We start from the raw sequence: 24,916 nt of genomic DNA on the forward strand, positions 1-24,916 counted from the left end.
GAGCGTCAGAACCGCTTCCGGTGGAGGCGTTCGCAAGCGAAGAAGAGGAGGGGGGGGGGAGACAAGAAAGGTGTTTTTGTTGCGCGGAGCCGGTGCGGGGCTGCGGTGGCTGGACCCCGGAACAAGCGGCTGCCCCCCCTCCTCCCGTTGCCCAGGCGCCAGGGAAGCATCCGGGGGGGGTCAAGGAAGGAAGGCAGGAAGGAGGGGGGGGGCAGGAGAGGGGAAAGACGGAGCCGTCCCTAATTGCCCACCTTGGGCTGGGGCTGCCTGAAGAAGCTTTGCGGGGCCGGCCGTCACTGCTTCTCCGCAGCGCTTCAGGTATATTTCAGACCTCCCTTTGCTTGGCCGCCCTTTCAGGAAACTACTTTCTCCCGACCCGCCCCCAGCCTTCTCTCCCGGGAGCTTCTTCCAGCAGCCCCGCCGGCTTCGGCGCAAGAGCCTCCTGCCGAGCTTTCCCCTCCCAAGACGATGGGGGTGTAGGTCGCGCCTCCCCCGGTGCTCCCTGTCTGGCCGAAAGTGGCTCATATGCGGCCAGCTGGGAAGTGCCGGCCGGAGAAGGCTGCCCCCCGGCCCTTGGGTTGCGGCGGGGGGGGGGGCGAGGACCCTTGTGAAGACTAGCGAGGCACCGACTGGAGAGTGCCCACAATGCTTTTAACCCGAAGGCACCACGAAGGCCAGTTGCTGCTGCTGATCGCATTGGAAGTGTCATCGCCTGCTGTTCAGAAAGACGGCGGTGATCCGAGTGACTAGTTAGACGCGTGTGTGGCGTTTCAGCCTTTGGGGTTAGTTCACAAGTGGCTGGGAAATATACCGGCCGAACGCAATGGACGCTGCATGGGGGATTGCCTTCCTGCCGCTTTATAGTGCTGTCCCTTAAGGGGTTGACAAGACCCACCAACCCACCTTGGATTGGACGCTCCTTCACATAGAGTAGCAGGACTGCTCAGCATGCACAACAAGGAGGTGGGGGGGAGGTTTAGCTCACTGGAGTGAAACTGAATGGTGTTCTCAAGCTGTGTGCCCGGCGCCCCTTGGAGGATGGTAGAAACATTTGAAGGAGAGACTCCACCTGCCTCAAGAAATCTGGTCTGCACACCAGCAAGTCAGATCTGGTGAGAGGAAAGCCATGAGAAACAGAAGGGAAATTAATGTAAACAAGAGTGGTGTATCACAGGGTCATGGCACAGGCACGTGGAATCAAGCTCACTGGCTTGTCATCTGGGATGCCATAGGCCAGGCTTTCTCAACCAGGGTTTCTTGGCAGCCCTGAAGGGGTTTCCTAAATGGGTGGGAGTTAATTTTCTATGTTTATATTTTAAGTGTTGAATATTTATTGGGTGATATGCCTGCATACAGTCATGTCAACCTACCCTTCCCCTCCAGATGGCTCATGATGGGCCTGGAGGGGTGGGGAGGGCCCCCAACTGGACATGTAGACAACTATGCTTCCCAACCATATTCTGTACGATCCTGCCACTTCTTGGTTTCTTGAAGCCTGAAGAATGTGTCAGGGGTTTCTCAATGGTAAAAAGGTTGAGAAAGGCTGCCATAGGCACTATCCAATATGTTCAGTTGTAATGCATAGGACTACCATTCAGGTAACTTCAGATGATTAGGAAAAGAATGGGGTCATTTCCGCACATCGGTAAAAATAGTGTTACACCAACTAAATGCCATAACGCTAAATATAATTGCGCTCCCGGTCCCTCCTCATTTTTTTCCTGTCTTGCTCTTCTCTGCCACCTTTTTGCACTTCTCACCCTCCACATGCCTGCTTGAAATGGTGGAAGAGAGCAACATGCTTTACACTTCTCTTCAGCCTGTGAATCAAGCCAGGCAACCAATCCCCTTTCTCAACTTTTTAAAGGGCTCACAATGCCCACTATTTTTTTTATTCAATCCTTCTCCATTGAGACACCTGTTAGTGCTTTTTAAAATGCCACCCATTATGGAATCACCAGTCTTGATACTTGAAAAAATATATATTTTTCCTGATGGGGGGGGGGACTTTAGAGAAGCATGCTTTGTGTTACAACTTTGGGAGAAAATTATTTTTGGCTTTGCTTGCACGCTTGTATGCTTATTTGTTGTTCCAGGCAGTTCGCTTAAAAAAACGAACAAACCCCCATACCCAGGAGAAGGGAGAGAGAGGCGGGTGCAAGGCCGGGACGTTGGAGGCAGAGATAGCACTTCTTTCTCCTCCATACCTTTCTTTGGTGGGCTGCTGGTTGCTCTCCGTTAGATAGCGCTAGATAGGTTGGTGAAACAGCTAGCGCTTTAAAATGGAGGATGTAGCCAGCTGTTTACTGCCCAAACATTGCATGTCATATGGAGGGGCTGGAATATAAAGAAAGCAAAATCATTTCACTATTTTTAATGGGTGCGGAAATGCCCTTGCATTTTTCCAGCAATGCCAGGCTGTGGTTTGAATGCTAGGAAAATGAAGGGGAAAAAACTGTCTGAAGCTAAAGACCAGCTTGGCCTCTGCACTTATGATATTTTAAACCAATTACTAGAAGGACCATTAATTGCCAGTTGGCAATTATAAGCCTGGAGGGCAAGATGGCTGGCTACAAGTCAGGAAGTTTCCAATTCAGATCTTGCCTCAGCCACTGTTAGTTCAGGCAGTCCTTTCTTTTTTAATCTATTGGAGTATATGCAATATGGGGGAAATGCTATTGGATTTCAAAGCTGTTTTAAGAGTACCTAGATAATGTAGGTGGAATATATTTTTTAAAACTCAAAAGTATATTATGCAAATGCAGTGTTATGTTATTCTTCTCTAATGATGCTGTCCTCCCTTTCAGTTGCATAGCCAGCATTTAACACCTGAGGGAAAGTAACCATCTCAGACAATTACTTGGAGTACAGAGGATGTAAAATAGCCACCTCTAAACGGACCCGTCCCTTCTCTAGCTGTGGTTTCGCACCATCTTGACATAAGAACTCTTCTCCATCTGAAACCACAGCCAAAGAAAACAGGCAGGCCAATCAAGAAGCTCTAGATGACTTGAACAAGATGCAGGTAGGTGTCTGAGCCCCAATGTGCTCTTTGGTTCTTGCCCAAATGCTCTTTTTGTATAGGCATTGTAGCCTTTCATGGATGCTCCTGCAAGTGCAAAGTCAAAGGCAACTACGCTAAAATGAATGGAGGTTTGAGAAGGAGCAGGGCAGTCAAGGTGTTGCTTTCCTTTAAGAAAAATGAATGTGTTAAAACTGACTATTCCAACAAACCTTATTTTCCTATAGCCAAAGACCCAAAAAGGAAGGGAGCATGATGTAGCCTGATCTCGTCCGATCTGGGGAGCTAAGCTGGGTCTGTACTTGTGCGGGATCTCACCAAGGAAGCTAAGCCAGCCCCTGAGTTTTTCATTCTCGGGTCTACTAGACCCCCGGAGGAAAAAACCCCGATCCAAATAACATACTGGTATTAGGATTTGTGATTTTATTTTTTATTTTTTGAAACACCATATTTTGGTGGGGTCCTATAGACTCGAACTGAAAAAATAAAAAACTTTTTTTGCACTCCTTTATTTTGTTTCATTATGGCTACCACAAAGCCTAATCCTTGCCTCTTTGCTATTCTGTTTGACAAAAGGAACATCCATAAATATGGGAGTGTAATGCTGCTTGTCATCACTACAGCAAACAGCTAACCTCTCCCCTAACTCTCCATTTTCTCCTAATTCCATTATTGCTTAAAACAAATCTCTGTCTTAATTGAACATTAGGAATTAAAACATAAAGGAAACAACTGGTCACGAAATTAATTCATCTACCCCATTGAAGGGTATCAAGTTAACACAAAAAAAAAATGATCGGGGTCAAGACCATTACAGTGAAATCCTCTTGAAAATGCTTGGCACTGCAATGAAATTTCTAGGCGCATGATGGACTGAGATTTTGTATGTCATGATCTAGTCATGGTCTAGAGCAGTGGTCCCCAACCTTTTTATCACCGGGGACCACTCAATGCCTTTTACTGAGGCCCGGTGTGTGTGGGGGGGTAGTTTACTCCTCTACTCTCAACCACTGCCCTAACGCTCTCTGATCACTATGGTAATGTTTAAACATCCCTTCAAAATAAGATACAGACACGCCACAACAATGAACATAAAGAACATTTTATTTTCATGGAAATTTTAACTCATGACAATGACAAATCAATGGGAACCCTGAGCTTGTTTCTCTGCAACGAGATAGTCCCATCTGGGAGTGATGGGAGACAATGACACCCGAAGTGTGTTGTAAAGGGCCGGGGGGATGAAGTAAAGGGCTGGGGGGGGGGGAGGCATCCTTCGGGGCCCACCTCCAATTAGTCGAAGGACCGCAGGTGGTCCGCCGCCCACAGGTTGGGGATCGCTAGTCTAGAAGATTGTGTTAATATAGTTGGATTGGGATGTAGAAGATATCTTATAGAGAAGCCAAACTGGTCTGAGCTAATTTATTGGGTGGGAAGGAAGTGAAGAAAACCACATTAATTTAGGTTAGCTGACCTACTTGCTTCTGCTTTGGGCAATTGACATTATTTTTTTTCCTTGTTTTTATCCCCATAAACTCCCTGTTTATGTCTTCTCAGCCGTTGACTGCCCAAGTCCTGCATGATTCATGCGTCCTCCTGCCCTTGTTAGGATCTGCTGTCGCCTTGATCTGTGTGGATTAAGTGATTCCTCTTAGCCGAACAGTGCCACAGAGTGAGTACATGCAATCTCCTTGTCCAGAGAATACACATTCCTTGATCCTGTCAGGCACCCACTTGCAGTTGAAATGTTAGGCATTATTTCCGGTTTGTTATCCTGAGAAAGCAACCCGTGCCCACTCATAAACAAGGAATAAGATCACCGTAAGAGCCATACTAGATCAGCCAAACTATTGGTCTACCCTAGTATTTAGTTTCCAAAAAGCAGCCAGCCTGACGAACGCTCCTGAGAAGCTCACAAACCAAAGACAGAGTCAACATGTAGTTGGTTTGCAGCGTACTAATCTGCTGTGGGAAATTGAGTGCCGGACTAGGTGGGCCTTTGCTCTGATTCACCAGGGCTCCTCAGATGTTCTTAGTCTTGTATGGTGTTTAGATTCCCAGCTCAAACCTGCGACTCCTGTTTTATGTACGCAAACAGTTCAGAGACAGCTTCTGTACTTTTATATGTAGGTTTCTGTCGAGGTGGCAAATATTTATTTGTACTTGGATGAGGGGAATCACTGAGAAACGTGAATGTCTTAGAGCAGGGGTAGTCAACCTGTGGTCCTCCAGATGTTCCTGGACTACAATTCTCTTCAGCCCCTGCCAGCGTTTGCTGGCAGGGGCTCATGGGAATTGTAGTCCGTGGACATCTGGAGGACCACAGGTTGACTACCCCTGTCTTTAGAGCTTTTTTAAAAGGAGAAGAAGGATATATATAATGGTTTGAAAACCTTGCAGTTGGTTTGGTTCTGATTGTAGTGTCTCCCCCCCCCCCCCGGAACCTTTTAGGAATCATGGCCACCACAAACCCTTTGGAGAACCTCCAGGTGGAAGCCAGCTGCTCCGTCTGCCTGGAGTACCTGAAAGACCCCGTGATCATTGACTGCGGCCACAACTTTTGCCGGGTTTGCATCACCCGCTGGTGGGAGGAGCTGAACCGTGACTTCCCTTGCCCCGTCTGCCGCAAGACTTTCCGGCATCGCACGCTGAAACCCAACCGGCAGCTAGGCAACATGGTGGAGATAGCAAAGCAGCTGCAGGTCACCAACAAGCGCAAGGTGCGGGATGAGAACTTGTGCGAGAAGCACAACGAGGTGCTCCGCCTCTTCTGCAAGGACGATCAGGAGGCTGTTTGCTTGGTGTGTGAGATTTCCCACGAGCACCGATCCCACACGGTCGTATCCTTGGATGATGCCTCCACGGAATACAAGGTAGGACAGATCTTAGATTAAGAATGAAGCTAATGTGGGATGGAGGAGGGGGGAAAGGTGCTATGGGAGAGCATTGAAAGTAATATGGTTGATACTGTGATGTGTGCATTTGATCCGTGTATGCAGGCACATCTACCTGTGTTTGATGATACACCTTTCCCTTGTGGCTTTGGCACAATAACAGAAGCACCAGATATGGAAATCAGCAACAAAATGCTGCATCCCCCCAGTAGCCTCTTAACTATTATAGGTCACTGCTCCCAATCTGTTGGCTCTATGGTCATGGAGTCAAAGAGCATGAAGGGATGTTTCTTACCCGCCTCGGATCACAAGTTCTGTAGAGCTGGAATACTTGATTAGAGCACTCCATCTTGATTTATGCATTTCCATTACCCTACTTAATTTAAAAATGAGATACAAGTCTAATAAATGTAATTCCTTCCTCCAAAAATACAAAAAAGGATTCCCAGCTGTCAAAAAATATGCTTTATAAATATGGCTTTTGCTGAGCCGATAGACTTTCTGAATCCAAAATTTGTAATGTGATAAATTGTGTAAAAACCTTAGATCTATTTTGGTTTTTTTAGTAACAGTTAGTTGATAAATTAACATTATCTTTAAACCGCTCCTACGGAGCGATAAAAATAAAACAGTAAAGGGTAGGTGAGAGGAGAAAGGGGTGGGCTGAGTCCATGATAAAACTTCGGAGGGGCCAATCGGGAGCCGTGAAGTCGTGGCGGCCCTGCTCCTTTCTCACCGGTGAGCCCAGGACCTTGGGCGGGGAGGGGGTGGCGGCAAGGCTTCGACGCGCCCTGAAGAGCAGGCCCACCGTGTCAGAGACGCGGCGGCCCTGTTCTTCTGGGCGCACCGACGGCGGGACCTTGGGGAGGGGGAAACCAACGCCGTGGCAAGAACAGCAGGCCCAACGCATCTCTGGGCCCGCAAGCAGCCCTGCGAGCCCCCCTGCCTCACCGGCACCCATGCTAGTGCCTATTGTATTTAAAAATACAATGGGCTTTGCACCTAGCCAAAAAATCATTTGAATGAGACTTGTAAGACGGAGCTCTTCTGACAGGCCTTTGGTTAAAGCCAGGCTAGGAAGAACGAGTCCCTCCTGATATAAGCCCATAGGTTGGAGAGCACCATTAGACCCACATTGTTTTTTTTTGCCGTCATTGTTATTGTTTTATGATATTGTCTGTATTTTTATCTGGGTCTGGGAGTGGCAGTCAACAAATACAAATATATAAATAAATAAAAGGTATCTCAGGAAATGACTTCACGCCTTTCTAAAGTTCATGTCAGTTTCCTATTTCAAGCCATTCTTGCTGTTTTGGCTCTCTGGAGAGAAGCCATTGTATTCCTAATATAACCACTGATACTTACCAGCCATTCCCGAAAAGGATAAGCCGGATTGCAGTTGTACACCCTTGAAAAGGCAGATACCCAGACGGAGATGAAAGTAGGCTGGGTGTATCAGAACAGGATTTGAATTCAGTAGCATCTTGGGAACCATGAAGATTTTCAGGGTATAAGCTTTTGACAGATACATACAAAATCTTCTTGGTCTCTGAGGCAGGGGTAGTCAACCTGTGGTCCTCCAGATGTTCATGAACTACAATTCCCATGAGCCCCTGCCAGCATTTGCTCTAAGGTACTGTACTCTTGGATTCAAATCTAGTTTGGCTGCAGATCAACTTAGCAGCCCACCTGGAAACTATCTGGATATTGCATCTTTCAGATCAGCGGGGCTTTTTCATGAGTAGGTGCAGTGTTGATGAGCATTCCGTTGCCTCAGAATACCCAGGAACAGTTGAGAACAAAAGATTTGTTTTTGTTCTTGCGGGTCGGGGAGGGGGGGGGCAGGATTGGCTTTGTTTTCTTATTCCTTTTCGAAGTAAGGGAGGTAAATTTTCCCCAAACCTCTTGAGGATTTTTGTGTTAATTCATCCTGAGTTCTTTTGAATTGCTCAATGATTTTCTTATTCCCCCCCTCCAAACACTTCTGTGCAATAAATGGTCTGAGAAGGGGGACTAAGAGGATGTGAGGTTTGTCTCCCTGCCACTGTTCAGGTTGGGATCCTTTGGCAGGGTGAAAAGTCAAGTTGTCCTCCCCACCCACCTATCCACCCACCCACCCACCTACCTATATATCAGAACCTTGATGGTCTCTGCTAGGCTTACCAACCCTAACAGAATTGCATGTAGCCCAAGGACACCCAGCTGGCTGCATGTGTCAGAATGAGGAATCGAACCCAGTTCTCCAGACTAGAGGCTGCCACTCTTAACCACTATGCTACACTGGATCTTCTCCTTGGCTCCTTCCTTCTTGCCAGAGATAAGGAGTTATCTCCTGACTGCAGGCTGGCCTTCTGCAAATTTACCACATGGCACCAATTCCTGAAAAGGGCCAGTGGGAATGAAAAGAAACTTCCTTGCTCTCTCTTTTGCTTTGTTTCCCTAGTTCTCTGTAGAGGACAGGAGGGGGTAATGGTCTGGGCCTGGGGCCTTCTGTGTGCAAAGCTGTTCCACAGAGGTATGACCTAAAGGCAGAGGAGAGTGCTTGGCAGAAAGCAGCAGGATGGTTGGGTTGCCAGGCTGTCTAGGTAGTTTCCTGGCCTAGGGTGAGATTTGAACCAGGTACTTCCCTGCCCCTTTTATTGATTCTAATAATAATTTCTGTGCCACTTTCCCAAGGCAGCATAACTCCTCTCTGTGCTGTGCCACACTCGGTCTCAGTGATGCCACCTCCTCTTCTTTGCAGGAAAAGTTGCAGAAATGCCTGGCACCACTAGAGCGGAAGCTGCAGGATATTGCTCACTGCAAATCCCGGGAGGAAAAGAAGCCCGGAGAGCTTAAGGTCAGTGGCACCACCTTGCTGTCCCTTCTCTGTCACTGGGAGGTGGATTTGCTTTCTGGAGCATTGGGCCTCGGGTTGGCTCTGGCCCTGGGAAGCCCTGGTTCTGAACCCTGCTGGCTCTTTCACTTGTATGGATGTGTACAACTGATTTGGACTGTTAAATCCTCTAGTCTAGTGGTTCAGAATGGGCTGCTGTAAAATAAAATCCAAAGCCTGGGTGGTTCTCCAGCAGCTGCGTTGGCTACCAGTTGTATACTGGACCAAGTTCAGGGTTTCAGTTTTGACCTTAAAGGACCATAGACAGTCTCAGCCCAGCGTACCTTAGGGACCGTCTAACCCCCTATGCTCCTCGCAGGGCTCTTTGCTCTGCAAGTCTGAACAAGTTGGTGATCCCTGGCCCATGAGAAGTTCACTTGGCCTCGACCAGAGGCAGGGCCTTTTTTCGTCTTGGCCCCTACCTGGTGGACTGAGCACTCAGAAGAGCCCTAACGGAGCTGTCACAGTTCTGCAGGACTTGCAAGATGGAGCTCTTTCACCAGGCATTTGGTTGAGGCCAGGGCAAGGAACATCTACAAGGCCCTTCCCCTGAGCACCTGCCCTGAGGCGCCGGGTTGAAGGGGTCCATCGAGTTTTTAGGGATTGGTGGGGTGAGGGAGTGTATGGAGGATTTGGTTTTGATGGTTTTATGGCATTATTTTATTGTATACTGCTGCAAGCTGGCTGGCCCAAGGCCACAATGTAAGCATAAGTGAAGAAATTGTGCTTTAATGCTCTCCCCTTATCCTTTTGTTGCTGCTTCCACCTGTTCTGTTTTGAGACGGCTCCTTTCCCAGTTCCCTTGGGAAAGGAATAAACCTGCCTTTTCTAAGTCGGCATGTTTTAGTATGTTGTTGGGGGTGGGACGGTTGGGAAATATATTGATCTGTATGTACCTAACAAATCATTTTCAATGAGGTATATCACAAGCTTCATTTCATTTTATCAAAATAAAAAAAAACCCTGCTTTTGGTGAAATGCCATGTCTGTTTAATTGAGAAGTCGGCCGGAGAGGTGACAGTTTTTAATTCGAGTCAGCGCAAAATAGTGCTTACAGCACTGGACCAATTGTGATACTTTACTATTCCTCAATCATGGAGTTGCTCGGTTTCACTGGGCACGCACATCTGCTGCTGCCGGTTTTGCTCTGGCTCCAACTTTCTGCCCTCCCTCTGCAGCGGAAAGTTGAGAGCCGCCGGCAGCTCCTCATCAGCGAGTTTGAGGAGCTGCACCAGTTCCTGGAGGAGGAGCAGCAGATACTCCTTTTGCGGCTGGAGGATGAGGAGAAGGAGATCCTGCAGAAGCTGAAGGACAACGTGACGCAGCTGTCGGAGCAGCGGCTCTACCTCAACAACCTCATTGCGGAGATTGAGGAGAAGTGCTTGCAGTCGGGCATAGAGATGCTCAAGGTGAGGGCTCCTTTCCTTTGGGTCTCTTTGAAGAAGTGATGCTTGGCACAGCCCCTGCAACTTGTCAAGACTGCTTAGGAAGTCAGGGTTGCAGAAAGAGACCATTTAACCTCATCCAAGTGCTAAAACGCTTTATTGGGGGGGGGGGGCAGTAGGAGAAAAGACCTGTTGCGGGGGGCCGAGGGGGGCTAGGGAGGCTTTTGAGTTTGGTTACTGCACTGTGTAACTGAGATGCCTGAGAGCAGAGATTTTTTTAAATAGTTTGGACATCAAACAGAGCCTATTGGCTTTCTAGAAGCCCAAGTGATCAGGGATATTGGATGCTTCCAGTCATGTAAGAGAAAGCTCTTTCAGATCTTTTATATTGACTGTTAGAGATGGTAGTTTGCTGCTCTGCCACAGACTGTGGATTTGGTTTTTGAATGTGGCAGTTAGGTCTTGTCTTCACATTTTTAAGGATTTTGGTTGGGAAAGTTAAGATGCTATCCCATAAGTCCTTGCAGGTTCTGTAGCAGGGCTCAGCCTGGCAGCTGACACTGCACAACTGGACTAAAGTTTCCCCGGTAGAGGCAACCAGAGGGCACGAAATCTGAAGCCATGGGGGGCAGATAAAGGTAGATTTGCTGGTGGGTGGGAAAGAGCCAGAAGCAGGAAAAAGGGAGAAGCTATGGGGGCTCTCAGGGAAGGGAAAGAGGAGATGGTGGAGGAGGAGAGGGAAATGAGATGCCCCCTGCAAGTCCTTCATATAAAGGTTAAAAGGGACAGAAAGATGTGGTTTATGTTGGCTAAAGATAACAGAGGTGGGCTCCTCCCAGCTTCACCTTCTAAGGCGAATGGAAGGATATTTGTGAGTCAGTGGGTGAGTTTCTTCATGGTCAGATGAGCCCTAAACAGCCTTAATTCTTTTATTTCTCGTGCAGGATGTCAGGAACACTCTGGAAAGGTAAGCTCCCTCTCTGTTCCTTCTGGTATCCTTTACTTTGAATAAATAACAGAAGCTTTAGGTAGTTCTAATCTGTCATTTTGTCTACTAGTAGTGGCCAGCCTTCTGCCCCAGGAAGTTCACCAGCCGGTTGTCCCTAGAACCCAATATTTAGCAGCATGCTGAACATGGAGCTATCATAACTTGGGAGCAGATTGCAATTGTCAAGCTAAATTAGTGCCTCATTAAGTCTGGTGGCTGTGAAGTGGGGCAAAAAGCTGTAGAAGGGTTTGAAGCCATGATTCCTAGGAAGTCCAGCCCCAGCTTTACTGAACTGCTGCCATTTAGCCACCAGACATAGGCAACACCACTGAATCACGTGAGATTCGAATTTTCTGGTGAGCATGAAATGGAAGATGATTAGGAGACTTCTGTAGGAGTGACCTCACCTCCCTTGCATTTCCTCCACGGCCTTACAGATGTGAGGAGATCCAAGCCCAAGAGCCGACTTTGATTTCCATCGAGCTGGAGAAGAATTTCTGCAACTTCCCCAGGCAGTACTTCATCCTGCGCAAAATCATCAAAAGGCTGACGGGTAAGTTGGCACACCTAAGTGTTATTTCCAAGGGAGGAAGGAGGATGACCCCTTTCCTTTTTCTGCAGGTACATCCCAGGGTTAAGAAACCTCTTGTTCAAAATGAATCTGAGGGATTATCACAGCCTAGGCAGCTTTGCTTAACATAGCTCCTTCGCTCTAAAACAGGCTGTTACGCCATTTAAAACTTGGGTAGTGGTGTCAGCATGGTGTTGGGTAAGCATGTGCACAGGAAGGAGGAAGTAAGGAGTCTGTATTCTTAGCAAAGCTAAAGGAGGTTTGGTGTTAATCCTGTCGGACAGAGACCTTATTTCATTTACACACACACACTTATATTTTAAATAATTTTTTTAAAGACCCAAGGGTAATATTTGTGGCACATCACCCAATATTACAGTCACTGTGGTCTCTTGTGGGATATATTCCAGGGCAAAAAGCCATTCTGAGAAACGTGCATGTAAACAAGCTACTGTTATTTCAGTTAGAAATTTATTCTTGTTACTTTGAGAATGTCAAGAAAAATCAAAGTACTATGAAACACCAGACAATAGACAACTGAAGGCCCAGAATCTAGGCTCTATCCTCCTGTTCCACTCATTTGCCATTTAGCTCTCTGCCCCTGCTTGCTCTACAGGCAGTGTTTGAACATATTTTTCCCTCCCATAATGATCACTGTTCTCAATACATGTTGTTTGACACCTCCCCCCCCAGAAAAACCCAACCTTTTTAGTAAAAGTAATCATGCTCAATTGTATGTTAATTTGTTCAAATGTTAATGCAGGTGGGTCTCCAGTTTGGAGACCATTGGTGTTAATTTTTGATAAGTTAAGCTTCCCACAATCAGGGCTGCTGATGTAAATAGCATGGGAGAGGAGGCTTTCTGGAACTAATTGAACAAGGTTTGAGTCCAGTGGCACCTTTAAGACCAACCAAGTTTCATTCTGGGTATAAGCTTTCATTGTTGGCCCTGCAAGTCCCATGGATTTCTTTATGCTGATCATGGATGCTTTAGGCTGATCCTACTTTGAGCAGTGGGTTGGGCAGGATGGCCCCTTCCAACTCTATCGCTCTAAGATCGACTTGACATCGGTGGCCCGTTTTCAGATGCCTAGAGTTTTTTTCCCCTGACTAGTTATGCTTGCCACAAACAAAGAGCCTTTGCTTCTGTTGCAATTAGCTTGGGGGGGCGGGGGTAGCCTGGGCCAGGAAGTCCTGATTCTGTTCCCGTTTTGTCACTGTAACTGCCATCGTCATTCTGAAGTTGGCAGCCACTTTTGAGCCTCCTGGCTTTATTTTCTGATGCATTATGCTTACCACAGCCAGATACCTGCCTTTTTTATAGCTGTCTACGGGAATAAATCCTATATTCGACAACTATGAATAACTTCCCCAGAAAACTGTTATTGCTACCGTCTGCCATTCAAATTTGGTTCTCTCTGTCTCACACACAAACATGCACACCACCCCTTTACATTTTTCTAAGAATAGCATTCGTTAGTTAAGGTCAGTATCCATTACTGGTTCTTATCATCACATCTACCACTTCTCATTTTGAGGAAAGAAATCCCTCAACCAGAGTATTAACCCAAAAAGGGGGATCATTAGCTATTGTATCAGAAACCTGCTAATGAACAAAATTGGAAATTCATAAGAAAACCGTGTTCCTAAAGTAGGGGTGTGCAAAATAATTTTTTTTACCCAGGTTCAGGTTCATTTAGCCCCAAAATCAATTCAGTATGTGACGAATGAATTCAGTGCCTGTATTCTGGGCAGCAGGATGGGTGCTATACTGCCCAAAACATCTCTGGGACGTTCGACTCAGCTTGTGCTATCTTGCTACAGGGGCACCTTTTTTGGTGCCCATAAAATTGGACCCACTGGTCCAATGTTTTAGAAAATTGGGGGTTCTTTTGAGTGGAGGCTCCAGCAGCTATGCTGCAAATCCGGTGCCTCTACTTCAAACTCTCCCCCCCCCCATATTCACACACATACATCAGACCACTGAATAGACTTAGGCTAGATTTCCCATTGACTTCAGTAGCGATATGGGGTGACTAAACTGTGACTCTCCAGATGTCTGTGGACTACAACGTTCATGCACCCCTGCCAGCATTATGCTTTGGGCTGATCCTGCGTTGAGCAAGGGGTTGGACTAGTATGGCCTCTTCCAACTCTATCATTCTATGATTATGCTGGCAGGGGCTTGTGGGAATTGTAGTTCAGCCACCTCTGCAATGGAGCCAAATATAGATTTGGGAATCCCAAATCTCGCCGAATCGATTCAGGTTTAGCGATTCAGCTCTCAAATCAATCAGGAGAATCGGGTTCGGATTTGAAATACGGGGGGGGGGGGAACACCCTCGAATCAGCATCAATTCGGGAGCTTTTTCCAGCCGAATTGCACACCCCTATCCTGAAGCGGAACGATTACCGTTCCAGTTAAGCTATTTATGGTGGAGCCGTTGCTGCTCGTGCCAAGACTGTGCGCCTGATTTCTTCTATTTGTTATTTGGGATCAAATACCTAAAATGTATAAAGATTTTTAAAAAGGCGCTGTATAAAGATTTTAAAGTTTTGGTACTGACCTTGCATATCTAAGAGCAGAGTTTAAGTATGGATTTCTTTTTTATCCGTGTAGGTGTGAAAAGCCAGGGTAAGGAACCCAGTGCCAGGTGTAATCTGTCCTGATCCAGTTCAAGCCACGAAGAGTCCTCTTCCTTAGAATAATTAACTAATGTCAATAAGAGAGATGTATGGTAACGCAGAATAAAAATTACGAGGTCGTTGTTCCTCCTGGCTCTTGTCTGGGCCAGAGAGCGTGGAAACGGTCCTCCACACTGTGCCCCCATCCTGAGCTTGGGAGCCCACTCACACCGGGGGATATAACATTTAGTGGTGAAAAATGCAGGATTCTCTCAAGGCAAGAGACAAAGGTGGTTTTTCATTGAATGGCTCTCTGTAATTTCCCTGGACTTCCTTGGTGGTCTCCCATCCAAGCACTAACCCAGGAGTAGTCAAACTGCGGCGTTCGCTGTCAGGGGTTCATGGGAATTGTAGTCCATGGGCATCTGGAGGGCCGCAGTTTGACTACCCCTGCACTAACCAGACCTGACCCTGCTTAGCTTCTGACATTTGATGAGATGGAGCTTTCTGGATATCGCCAAGCCTTATTTTTAAGGGTTGCCCCAATCAACACGGCTCCTTTTCCGCTCCAGTCGTCACGGGAAATAGCTTCCTGTCCGAGCCTTTAGCAGACGTCATTAGAATTGGTTGAGTGAAATATAGATAGGAGAGAGGGAATATGTTGCAAACACGAGGAGGCATAATGGGACAAATATCCATTATGGGTTTTTTTTTTTATAATTTAGATATTGTTTTGATCCCTACTGGGCTTGTTGTGTGTTTTCTCCTCCTCTTCCCCCTCCATTCTCTCCTTACAACTTGGCCCAAGGAGCCTTCCTGGCATCTCCCAATTCCTAGTCTGACACTGTCCCCACACTGGGGACGGAGGTTTTTCTGCCTTCATTGGCCCATCAAGTGTGGAGCACTGCTCAGGCTGCCCCTGGAGTCCACATCAAATGTGACAGTGTGTGAGATATCTTGTGGACTTCCTGGTTTCAGCCTAGTCACCCGCTCCTCATGGTGCTACTGCTTTCTCCAAAGGTTTCTGTAAAGGGTTGTGCCAGAGGATCTTTGTCCTCGTGCATCTGCTCCCAGTGAGCAGCAGTTCCCTCCAGCACTGCCCCTGCGGATCTAGCTGCCTGCGAGTGGAAAGCAGCTTGGCTGGGCTTTGGGGCCAAAGAGATGCTGCCTGCCACACATGAACAGCCAGCCCTCTTTCCAGAAGCCCAGGAAGCCGATGCGGGAGCACAGTGTGTTCTGGCCAGAGGAGGCCAGACATTTTTAAACAGAGGCTGGATAGCCAGCTGACGGAGAGGCTGATCCTGGCTTAAAGGGATGGCAGGTTACAATGGATGAGCGATACGGTTGTGAGTGCAGGGGGTTGGACTAGATGACCCAGGAGGTCCCTTCCAACTCTATTATTCAATGATTCTATGAGGCGGGCAGTGGCAGGCGGCCCATCTCAGCCAGCGCCTTGGCCAAGGGCAGCAGGCGGGCTTCAAGGAACTGGCTAGACAAAGCCTGGGTCCAAAGCAGCCCTCCTCACCCCCTTATAGTTGCCAAATCTGGGTTGGGCAATCCCTGGCAATCTGGGGGAGGAGCCCCCATTTGAGGATGGGAGGGGATCTTAACAGGAAGACTAATATCCTAATACCAACCCATCCAGTCTACATTCAGACTGGTCCCGTCCCCCTGTCCCCCCAGTTAGTCACGGGCCAGATAAGAGATGCTTTTTTAATCCCTTGGAAAGCATAATCTAGTACAAAGGCAAGAAAGGATACAGCCTTTCCTACCTATTATTGGAACAGAGCCCAGACAAGTCTCTCTCTGTCTCTCTCTCCCCCACTAGGAGATTTGACTCTTGACCCTGAAACAGCCCACCCCAACCTCGTACTCTCCGAGGACCGCAAGAGCGTCAAGTTCGTGGAGCAGCGTCTGCGAGACCTGCCGGACAGCCCGAGGCGCTTCAGCGTGTATCCTTGCGTCTTGGCAACGGAAGGCTTCACCTCGGGCCGCCACTACTGGGAAGTGGAAGTGGGCGAGAAAACCCACTGGGCCCTGGGGGTGTGCAACGACTCGGTCAGCCGCAAGGGGGAGACGACCTCCCTGCCCGAGACGGGCTACTGGCGCGTGAGGCTGTTCAACGGAGACAAGTACGCCGCCACCACCACTCCGTTCACCCCGCTCAACGTGACTGTCAAGCCCAAGCGAGTGGGGGTCTTCCTGGACTACGAGGCCGGCAAGCTGTCGTTCTACAACGTGACGGACCGCTCCCACATCTTCACCTTCACCGACAACTTCACCGAGAAACTGTGGCCGCTCTTCTACCCAGGGATCCGAGCGGGCCGCAAGAACGCCGCCCCCCTCATCCTTAGGCCTCCCACAGACTGGGAGTGACGACGGAGGCTCGGTGCAGCCTTGCAGGATTAGCCCCGGCTTTCTCGACTTGGGAGACAGCGGGAGAGGGCAACGGCCGTGGGAGGGAGGGTCCCAGCAGTGTCACTCCCCCAAGGGAGACGAGATAAAAACGGCGCAGGGTGTGTGCTCTCGAGGGGAGGGGGAAAAAGGAAAAATATTGTATTTTAGACACGCTCTATTAAAAGAAAGATGGTAAGTAAAGGAAGACATGGTCATTGTGCAAACCCCCTCCCCCCCAGGAATGGTGGATTGGTAACTTTACGAGGGCCAATGAAAAGCTGGTTTCCTTCTGCAACGCCAACTTCCCCTGCCCGGGAGTTAAGTCAGAGACAATGACACCCCAGCGTAGTCTGGTATTGGGCAGAAGGTCACATGGGGGGGGGGGTGCACTAGCTGCAGGCAGAGCTGGTGAGAAATCGTGCAGGTCAAAAAGGTCAGCGTTCTGGGAAATACTAAAGGCGCACACGACACGGGGTATGTGGAACTGACTCATCAGTTGAAAGATTGGATGAATTATGGATTTTTGTGCATAGACAATGTGGAAATCAAACGCTACAGGTTTTATTTTTGTTGCGCTCCTTGGTAGGGTGCTATAGGAGCTGGGCGGGAGCAAGGAAAACAGCTCAGGAATAGGCTGGTGCCTCATCTTCTGGCACAGCCATGCGTACTTCAAGAGGTCACCTCTGCAGACTCCTCAGCCCCATCGAGTACTGGGGTGGGGGGGTCAGTTGCCCTGTTGGTTGGACCGCCCCAATGGGAAATCCAGAACAGGGACTCCAGCCTTTTCTTCCCCAATCTCTCTCTGGAAGGTAGACGCTGTCCGGTAGCCATCTTGGACAACTGGCCCCTGGCCCCCAATGTGACTGATAGTCTCTGAAAGGGCAGCACTCTCAACCTCCCAGTGATAGATGCTTTAATTTTTGTCCGTGGCAGCTTCCTGCTCAGGGCGCTTGGGTCAACTGACCCTACTCCCCAGGTCCCCCATTGCAACTGCCCTCAGCGGCGACTTTGGCAGTGTGTAGCACCGAGACTTCCGATTGTGGGCGGTGAGGGAGGGACCGACATCCACCTAAGATTGACCCCGGTCAGGGAGCCCCGAGGGGCTCAAGTGGGGCTTGAATGTCTTCCAGTCATTCACTTGAATGGAGAGAGAGAGAGAGGCTCCTCTCCCGGACCTCTTTCTTTAGGGAATTCACTTTTGTAGCATGTTTTTTTTTAACATTGAAAAGTATGTGTGCGTGTACATGCATGCATGATGCTTTTCATGCAGTCTAACTCCTCCCACCCGCCCGCCCACATGCACACTCACTCATTCTGGTGTTTGAATAGAGGAGCAGCTAAAAAGAAACCGTAGTGAGGGCAGATCTGATTAAATTGCACGGGGATGTGTCCGAATGCTGCCTGTGTGACCACCCCTTGATGGACTGGAATGGCCGTAGGAAGAAGCCTGTTTTGTTTAAAATTTGAAGCCGGGACCTGCAGATCAGGGCAAGAAGCAGCTGCAAAGACGTAGAGGCAAGAGAGATAAACGGGGGCCTTCCATGGGCCCCCGGTCTCCTCTCCCTTGGGCCCCTTAAAATGTGAAATGTTGTCACAGGTGCATTCTCAGCAGGTTTATGGGCCAATGATGGATTCTTTTAGTCAAGCCAGGGCTTTTTTACTTTAAACAAATAAGATGTTCTGGAAATGACTGCAAAAAGAACCCCAGGGATCTCCCCTCTTTTTTTTTTTAATAAAATTAAACCCACCTTTCCAAAATGGGCTGATGCAGATGTCAGAAAGTGGGAGAGACTTCCGCTAGCTTTCAGGTCCAGTTTTTAAACGTTGGGAGTGCTCTCGCTTAAAAGGTTGTGTTTACGGGCCTTAACTCACAGATGGTAACTAAACCAGATGGTTTGAGGGGAGGGGGGCAGGATCAAAAAGTCCCTCGGTTTGAATGCTAATGCAGAAAAGGTTTTCCTCTTCTGGTCCTGGCAAGACGTATGCATAGGAGTTTTGCTGGTCACAAGCAGGGAGATGGGGGCACATCCCCCCCCCCAGCTGCTTCCGTAGGTGAAGAGTAGTTCAGAAATCATTATGAGATGTGGTGTGGTGTACATGTGTGATTAGAATACCAAAAACAAACAACTCCCCCACACTCTGAATTGGAGAACATGACAGGCCGTTCTGCCTGCCAATCATGGCAGAACCAAAACAAAACTCCAACCCAAAACAAGCCCGTCAGTTCCTACGGCAGGGGTAGTCAAACTGCGGCCCTCCAGATGTCCATGGACTACAATTCCCAGGAGCCCTTGCCAGCATTCGCCAGCGAATGCTGGCAAGAGCTCCTGGGAATTGTAGTCCATGGACAGTTTGACTACCCCTGTCCTACGGGGAACTGAATCTATAGTTCATCCTCAGATTATTTTGACAAGCCCCTCCCTTTGGATTGCCTTGTGACTCTTGCCTGAATTCCTATTGGCTCTGGGAAGCCAATGAGGGAGACGAAAGGAAATGAGCGCGGCTGCTTGGAACCCCCTGAGCACGGGTGACCGGCGTGTCGGCAAGCCTTCGGCAACCCACCGCTTAGTGCAAGAAACTTACATTGTGGCTTGTAAAGTTATTAATAAAACTTGTTTTATCGACTAGCGAGGGTATTTATTATTTATTTATTCTGTTTCTATGCTGCCCTCCCCTGAGGCTCAGGGCGTTTTACATGGAACCGGAGAACATAAAACGGTACAAATAACATGAAAATTGAACAATGGCGATGCAGTCCTAAGAGGAGAATAATAAAATAATGGAACAAACATGATGAGGACATCCATTTAACTGGAACATACTGACGGCCCCGTGGGATGGACGTGTGGGTGGTGGTTTTTATGGGAGGGGGGCTCGGGGGCCAATGGGAAGTGATGGAATTCAGGTCGACCTCAACCAAATGCCTGGTGGAAGAGCTCCCTTTTGCAGGCCCTGCGGAACTGTTTATGCGTGGCTTCTTCACGGTGTATTCAGGAACGGGCTTCTGGATTATTATTATTATATTGATTGCATTTGTTTGTTTATTTATTCAACTTGTATACTGCCACTCTCTGCACAGCCGTCTTGTGGTGGTTCACAATAAACAAAACCACGGTGAAAATCCTTAAAAACTCCAATAACAATCACAACAACCATTACAATAGATGGCGGTATAACTGCTTAATCTCGACTCCGCTGTTCCAGCCTTGGGTCCAACATACGTGGTCCTCGATCAAATAAAGCCCAGGGGCGCTGATCGTGAAACCTACTATCCTAGTAGCGTAAATGGGATGGGACCCACCAGTTGAAAACTCCGGCCACTCCCCCAGCCTCAGCCAAACGCCTGGCGGAAGAGCTTTATATACCACCTTTGCGTGATGGCTCTAGAATGACAGAGCCAAAATTACCCGGATCCCTGAAAGTGTGTTGGATGCTGGGGCCTTAGTGACACTGCCCGAATTTGGCCCATGTGGGAAAAGTTGAAAAACTAACCCAAAAACTGGCTTTTTATAAGTTAAAACTCTACCTCACAACTCAGCCCATCCTGGCTGCACCAAGCCTGGGGCAAGCTTCTGATGCCCACCCTAATGCTGCAGAAAGGGGCCTTGGTTGGCACTGCTTTGAGAACCAGCATGGCGTAGTGGTTAAGAGTAATGGGCTCTAATCTGGAGAACTGGGTTTGATTTCTTGTGCCGCCTCCCCCTGAAGCCTGCTGGGTAACCTTGGGCCAATCACGGTGCTCTTAGAACTTTCTCAGCTCCACCTGCCTCACAGGGTGCCTGTTGTGGGGAGAGGAAGGGATGGTCCTTGTCAGCCCCTTGGAGGCTCTTCTATGATTTATGAATCTGTGAATCTAAGTAGTGGAAAGCAGGGTATAAAGCGACTTGTCTTGTTGTTCCAAGTGGAAGGCACAGAAAATCTACATCCAGCAGTCACAAGCTCCTTCTACGGGAGCAATGCCTGGCCGCCATCGTAAAGGAATGCCTACTGATAGTTTGCTTTCCGCCCATGCATTTGTGGGAGGAAGTTGACCCTGTGCACGGATCAGTCCCCAAAGCAGCTACTAAAAACATAAAGCATTAGGTGGATATATAGAATCATAGAATCAGAGTTGGAAGGGGCCATACAGGCCATCTAGTCCAACCCCCTGCTCAACGCAGGATCAGTGCAAATTTCCCCTCATCATGCATGGCCTTCTTGTCCAGCTTTCTTTATCCACACAGGGGCACTATTGGATATAATGATCCCTTCTGAATTGAGGAACACTTTGTTTCTGATGTGGGATTAGTCATGATAGCTAAGGAGTCAATGACAAATTGTACACTGTAGATAATTTAAGTAGATGATAGTCTCCACTGGAATTGCATTATGTCTTTTCTTTGTACAGATTGGCTCTTTTATTTTTGTGTGTTCACTACCAAAGTTGGAGCCACCTTGTATGGTATCACAAAATGAAGACAGGACCAGTGTAAGACATGCAGGAAGTCCTAAACTATATCAAATTTAAAGAAGCTCAGTACCTTCCCTCTAAATCAGGGGTAATCAACCTGTGGTCCTCCAGATGTCCATGGACTACAAATGGACATCTGGAGAGCCAGTTCAAGTATGTCTACCTATCAGGTTCCTCTTCTCCAAGCTAAGTATACTAAATTCCTTCAATCAGCTTTCCAGACTCCTGACCGCCAACCTAAGCATATTTTGCATCCCTGCAGATGCATGGGAGCACGAAGACACCTATCATGTCCGTGGATGGCCCTGTTGTGCTCCATAGTTCGTCCACACGGGGGCCAGCCAGTTTACCATTAGACATGGCAATGACAAAATAGCCAATATTTTGTGAAACAGCCTAATTCTCATCTTGTTGAATACAAAAGACTCTGGAGGGCCGCAGTTGAATACATAAGACATCTGGAGGGCCGCAGTTTGACTACCCCTGCTCTAGGACCTCCTCCGCTTACCATTGCTAATGTGTCAGAAGCTGTTGGTTCTGCCATGTATTCTTTTATTCCTTCATGAAAGCCTTTGCCTTTTATATGCCCTTAAGAAGCATCCTGTCAGTCACTTAGCCGTTGATCATGCCCTGTACCTGTTCCCCCATTGTCATGTTAGGTAGTATTAGTTGGTAGTTGTGGGCCATGTTATATGTCTTTGGTTTCCTTTCATTTTCACTACAAGATCTTCTCTTTCTTTTTCCTCCGGAGAGATGTCATGTCTTTGATCATGCACAGACAGTTTCCTGCTCAAACTGGAACTAAGGGGGGGCTGGTGAGTGGAAAGGGATATAAGCACTCCTGCACCATTGTTCTCTAGTCTTGGCAACGTTTTGATAGGGTCTACTTGTAATAACTTCCAATAAAGTGGTCTTTGCACCAAGTCAAGGTTTCTTATTGTGGCAATCCGTAGAAACCTCACATAATGATGACAGAAAGGCGTGTGTGTTCCGTTTAGAGTAAACAGCCGGTGGTACCAACAAGGGACCCACCTTGGACATTTCAGAAGGGCTATCTGATTCAGAAAGGCAATCAGAGTCATAGGCTCTAAATCTGGCCACTAGCTGAACCAGAAGACCCTTGCTGAACTAGAAGACTGCCAACTCACCCGTACTCACAAATACACATTATTTTGTTTTATCAGAATATGGTGTTCCCTTGTCAGCAGTTGTTCTGCACCAGGGAGTTAGAAGTTTTAGTGGAGGTGGGTTGAACCAAAAGGTCATCATGGATACTGCTGGAACAATGAGTCTGCATGACAAACACGGTGTACTTCTCAAGCCATGGGCCAGCTGAAAACATGGACCTTGGATGACTCTTGTGGTTGTATGGCCTGCATTAATGAACCATCATGTGGGTTGGGAGGGCTGCAGTGAGGATGAGGAGGAAGAAGGCAAAACCGGTTTGGTTTTCTTCAAGCACAGCTCCAATGAAGACAGAGGGAGGAGTGGTGATTTCTATCCCCGTACGTGCTGCTGCTTCCCCACCTGCTTCTAGATTTATTTCCCACCAGTACCAGCAAAGCCATCTTGTGGAAGGTTGTGTAGAGATAAACCACCCACATAAATTAGGATTAAAAATTAAAATCCTTCTCAATCTCCCTGATAGAAAAACAAAGGTAAAGGTAAAGGTAAAGGTATCCCCTGTGCAAGCACCGGGTCATGTCTGACCCTTGGGGTGACGCCCTCTAGCGTTTTCATGGCAGACTCAATACGGGGTGGTTTGCCAGTGCCTTCCCCAGTCATTACCGTTTACCCCCCAGCAAGCTGGGTACTCATTTTACCGACCTCGGAAGGATGGAAGGCTGAGTCAACCTTGAGCTGGCTGCTGGGATTGAACTCCCAGCCTCATGGGCAAAGCTTTCAGACGGCTGCCTTACCACTCTGCGCCACAAGAGGCTCAATATAGAAAAACAAACCCGGTGGCAAAAACCAGCCTCCTCCCCCAATTCCCAGCAAATGGGTTCTGTGACCCTGCGAGTCAACTTTCAGGGGTTGGAAAGGACTGTTGTGGGGGAAAGGGGGACGCAAGGAAAATGCATGTCCACCAGCAGTGACCGTTGGTGGATTGTGGGATCTAACTTCTAAGCATCCCTTTCCTCTAGGGCAGGGGTAGTCAACCTGTGGTCCTCCAGATGTCCATGGACTACAATTCCCATGAGCCCCTGCCAGCAAACGCTAGCAGGGGCTCATGGGAATTGTAGTCCATGGACATCTGGAGGACCGCAGGTTGACTACCCCTGCTCTGGGGGACCTGATCTCTGTATTCTGGAGGCCTTCTGTGGCAATGGCAGCAGCTCTTCCAGTGAAACAGCTTCTCCGTGTAAGGGGAGGTGGGGGAGAGATTTGCCTTCCTGCTGCAGCCTTCCAGTTTCTTCCCCCCACCATCTTGTTTCCTTTGATCCCTGCCCCACAGGAACACAATTTCAGGAGCACAGAAGGCTGCAGTGATGAGGGGCTTTCTGCCTCTGCCGAACTTGCCTTCCTCAAGCGTGCTGGTCATGCAACTTAGGATCTAAACTAGAAGATGGTTACTTGGGGACTGGCTGTTCCCTGTGCTTGCAGCCAAGTTAGCCCAGCTTGAACCAAGTTCAACAGGTTCTTGGGAACATAAGCAGGGTTGGCCATGGTCAGTACCTGGATGGGAAACAATCAAGGAAGACTGGACTGGCACCTCAGGGGAAGGCGATGGCAAAATGTTGCTGTTTATTGCCTGCCTAGAATGCCAGGTGCAACACTGTGACTCAGTTGTCTTTCTGATTCGCCTTTTAGAAGAAGAGTTGGTTCTTATATGCCGCTTTTATCTACTCAAAGGAGTCTCAAAGTGGCTTACAGTCGCCTTCCCTTTCCTCTCCCCACAACAGACACCCTGTGAGGGAGGTGAGGCTGAGAGAGCCCTGAGATTACTGAAGAAGAAAAGTTGGCTCTTGTATGCCACTTTCCTCTACCTGAAGGAGTCTCAGAGCAGCTTACATTCACCTTCCCTTTCCTCTCCCCACAACAGGCACCCTGTGAGGGAGGTGAGGCTGAGAGAGCCCTGATATTATTGCCTGGACAGAGCAGCTTTATCAGTGCTGTGGTGAGCTCAAAGTCACCCAGATGGCTGCATGTGGAAGAGGAGCAAGGAATTAAACCCGGCTCGCCAGATTAGAAATCCACACTCCTAACCACTTCACCAAGCCAGCTCTCTTTTACTCCTATTCCTCTACTCTCCGTGCCATATTAATTAAAGAAATAATCTACTGAAGGAATTTTACATTGGCTCTCCCATACATAAAGTATTGTAATACTGGTGAAACCAGCTAGAATAGGGGTGGCCAAACTGTGGCTCTCCATGGACTACAATTCCCATAAGCCTCTATGGACTACAATTCCCATGAGTCTCAGAAAAGTGGCAGGCTAGAAACTTAAGAAATAAATAAATAAAATCAGTCCAGCTACAAGAAATAAAAAGCTCCAGGGCATGAGTACTTATGAAGATAGCTGGTTAGTAATACTAAATGAAAACAACCCTTTTGAAAATAACTCCCACACAAATATCCTTTGATTCTACCATCCATTCTGGGTTTTTTTGTATGTGTCCCTGTGTGTTTCTATTTTAGGTCAAGCCACCCACATTCATTTACATCTCTGGCCAAAACGTTGTACAGAAATAAAACTCATAGTGACC

General features: G+C 48.0%; 1 protein-coding gene across 3 annotated transcripts; it reads left to right on the forward strand.

Annotated features, from left to right (window-relative positions):
- Positions 1-8: 8 nt before the first annotated feature.
- Positions 9-19,402, forward strand: TRIM39 (tripartite motif containing 39). Of its 3 annotated transcripts, none has more exons than XM_077324653.1 (10): positions 9-1,112; positions 2,808-3,025; positions 4,580-4,694; positions 5,474-5,895; positions 8,660-8,755; positions 9,970-10,200; positions 11,121-11,143; positions 11,602-11,717; positions 14,356-14,370; positions 16,189-19,402. In XM_077324653.1, the coding sequence occupies exons 4-10, from the start codon at positions 5,479-5,481 to the stop codon at positions 16,734-16,736; spliced, it is 1,446 nt and encodes a 481-aa protein (XP_077180768.1). In that variant the 5' UTR covers positions 9-1,112; positions 2,808-3,025; positions 4,580-4,694; positions 5,474-5,478; the 3' UTR covers positions 16,737-19,402. The 3 variants fall into 3 exon arrangements, with proteins under 3 accessions (XP_077180768.1, XP_077180769.1, XP_077180770.1); XM_077324654.1 differs by having other exon boundaries at positions 9-318; XM_077324655.1 differs by lacking the exon at positions 14,356-14,370 and having other exon boundaries at positions 11-1,112; positions 16,189-19,401.
- Positions 19,403-24,916: the final 5,514 nt, after the last annotated feature.

This window comes from Paroedura picta, chromosome 3 (assembly GCF_049243985.1).
Source record: "Paroedura picta isolate Pp20150507F chromosome 3, Ppicta_v3.0, whole genome shotgun sequence".
In the NCBI taxonomy this organism is placed as follows: Eukaryota; Metazoa; Chordata; class Lepidosauria; order Squamata; family Gekkonidae; genus Paroedura; species Paroedura picta.

Excerpts from the sequence above, each read along its gene's own strand:
- TRIM39 (XM_077324653.1), top strand. The coding sequence starts at position 5,479 with ATGGCCACCACAAACCCTTTGGAGAACCTCCAGGTGGAAGCCAGCTGC. Across the intron at positions 5,896-8,659 it reads ATGCCTCCACGGAATACAAG|GAAAAGTTGCAGAAATGCCT; the intron begins GTAGGACAGATC and ends TCTTCTTTGCAG. Across the intron at positions 11,144-11,601 it reads GTCAGGAACACTCTGGAAAG|ATGTGAGGAGATCCAAGCCC; the intron begins GTAAGCTCCCTC and ends ACGGCCTTACAG.